At 40.8% G+C, this 1,783-nt stretch overlaps 1 protein-coding gene across 1 annotated transcript; it reads left to right on the plus strand.

The window, feature by feature from the left end:
* Positions 1 to 240: 240 nt before the first annotated feature.
* Positions 241 to 914, plus strand: SARC_15360 (hypothetical protein; the record flags this gene model as incomplete). Its single annotated transcript, XM_014290517.1, has 2 exons — positions 241 to 336; positions 743 to 914. Coding segments are annotated over 2 exons (268 nt in total), but the record flags the coding sequence as incomplete, so codon positions are not given.
* Positions 915 to 1,783: the final 869 nt, after the last annotated feature.

The raw sequence follows: 1,783 nt of genomic DNA on the forward strand, positions 1-1,783 counted from the left end.
TACACACACACACACACACACACACACACACACACACACACACACACACACATATATATATATATATATATTTATACATATATATATATATATCGGATCTCAGTCATATTTGTCACTCTGTATCTACTTGAACACTACTTCTGTTCCAAAATCAGTATGACCGATTTTGTGCAATTTCTGAGCGTATGTACCCCTTTTCTTCTTCTAATTGATCTTTTTTCTGCTATGTCTACCATGTAGGGATGCGGGTACACACGCTTTGCCGACGATCCGCTTAAAGTCAATGGACAGATTTTGTCTGTTGAATCGGAGACGGATGGTTCAGACCTCTTGGTGGTGTGTTTATTGATTTATCAAATAGTTTGAGTCATTCTACCGTGTCCATGCGTGTGTACATAAATCGCATGTCAGCCTTCCGGATGAGTCGAATCGTGTGAATTACGGACATTTCATATGTCCCGATCCGTTGTCGTGTCAAATCGTGTGAACATGTACATATAAGTAGGCCGGATTTGCACGGTGTTTTATTAACTGTTTCAGCTGTAGGTGTGTTCCCGTTTCCACTGTTGATAGGTCGGATATGTTCAGTAAATTGTTTTATACACTGAGGTTGTGCATATGCATCTGTACACATATCAATATTTAATAATTTCAGCTTGGTTGCTGTGTCTAGGCATGTGTAAACTGTACTAATATGACGTAAATACCCTTTACATACGTTCTTTCAAAATAATCCATTCAGAAGTGTGCCGTAGAACCCGCTCGTAACTTCATAAGGCAACAAGATACACTCATTGTGTGGCAGGACACCGAAGGCTTAGACATTGCACTCAGCTTTCAGGAATTAGAGGGCTGTGTGCAGGTCTGGGCCAGCCTCAATGTCGGCCAGGAACCCGCTGTCGTGATAGAGGACGGTATGCATTGTGTCTGTATTGTTCTCAATATATATGTATATATTTAATGTAGTTCGTGAGCTGTTGACTTTGTCTGTTGTATCTGGAGATGAAGGATGTTACACTGTGTGGCGTACGCAATACATAAGGGGGGGGCATGGGTGGGTCTGGGCTAGTGCAACTGCCGGTCAGGTGTAGGTTACCATGATTGAGGTACTGTGTGATCTTCTCACTCTCGTTGCTGGTACAATTCAAACATATGGTTCCTATAGTTCCTATTTGTCTATGTACAAGCAGAATATGTGATATATGGCGTGGTCAATACTTAAAGGGGCGTGTGTGCAGTTTTATATTTTACGTTATTTTGGGACAAGTTTTGCACGGAAACACGAGTTCTATGTTAGTTTATTGCGACAAGGCCTAAACGGAGCCAGTCTGGGACTGTTGGTTGCAATCACTGACCGTTGCGTATGCTCGTTGCAAGGCTTGCACTTTATTTAAAGTAGATGTACCCGGTAGACTGTACAATTGTGGCTTATTGTGTGCAAACTCAGTGCTAGACTACAGTTGTACGGTGAATTTACAGACGTGTCTCGCTTGTATATTGTAGCAGAGAAAAACAAGTACACAGCAGTATCAGTTGCGCAGTTGACTACATCGCAGTGTAGAATATAAGCATACAATAGCTTTACCGATGTGACATGAGTGTATATGGTAGTATAGTATCGCAAATTTATGGATCTTTCTGAGTGTACATGAATCGCATCTAGCAGCGCATATGCGATTTAAGAGCATTTAACATATGTACCTATATTGTATATTGTAGCATGGATATCATAGTACAAAGTATTTTTGGTTAATAGGGTACATTACCACTCTATGCTATGCAT

This window comes from Sphaeroforma arctica (assembly GCF_001186125.1).
Source record: "Sphaeroforma arctica JP610 unplaced genomic scaffold supercont1.6004, whole genome shotgun sequence".
Lineage (NCBI taxonomy): Eukaryota > Ichthyosporea > Ichthyophonida > Sphaeroforma > Sphaeroforma arctica.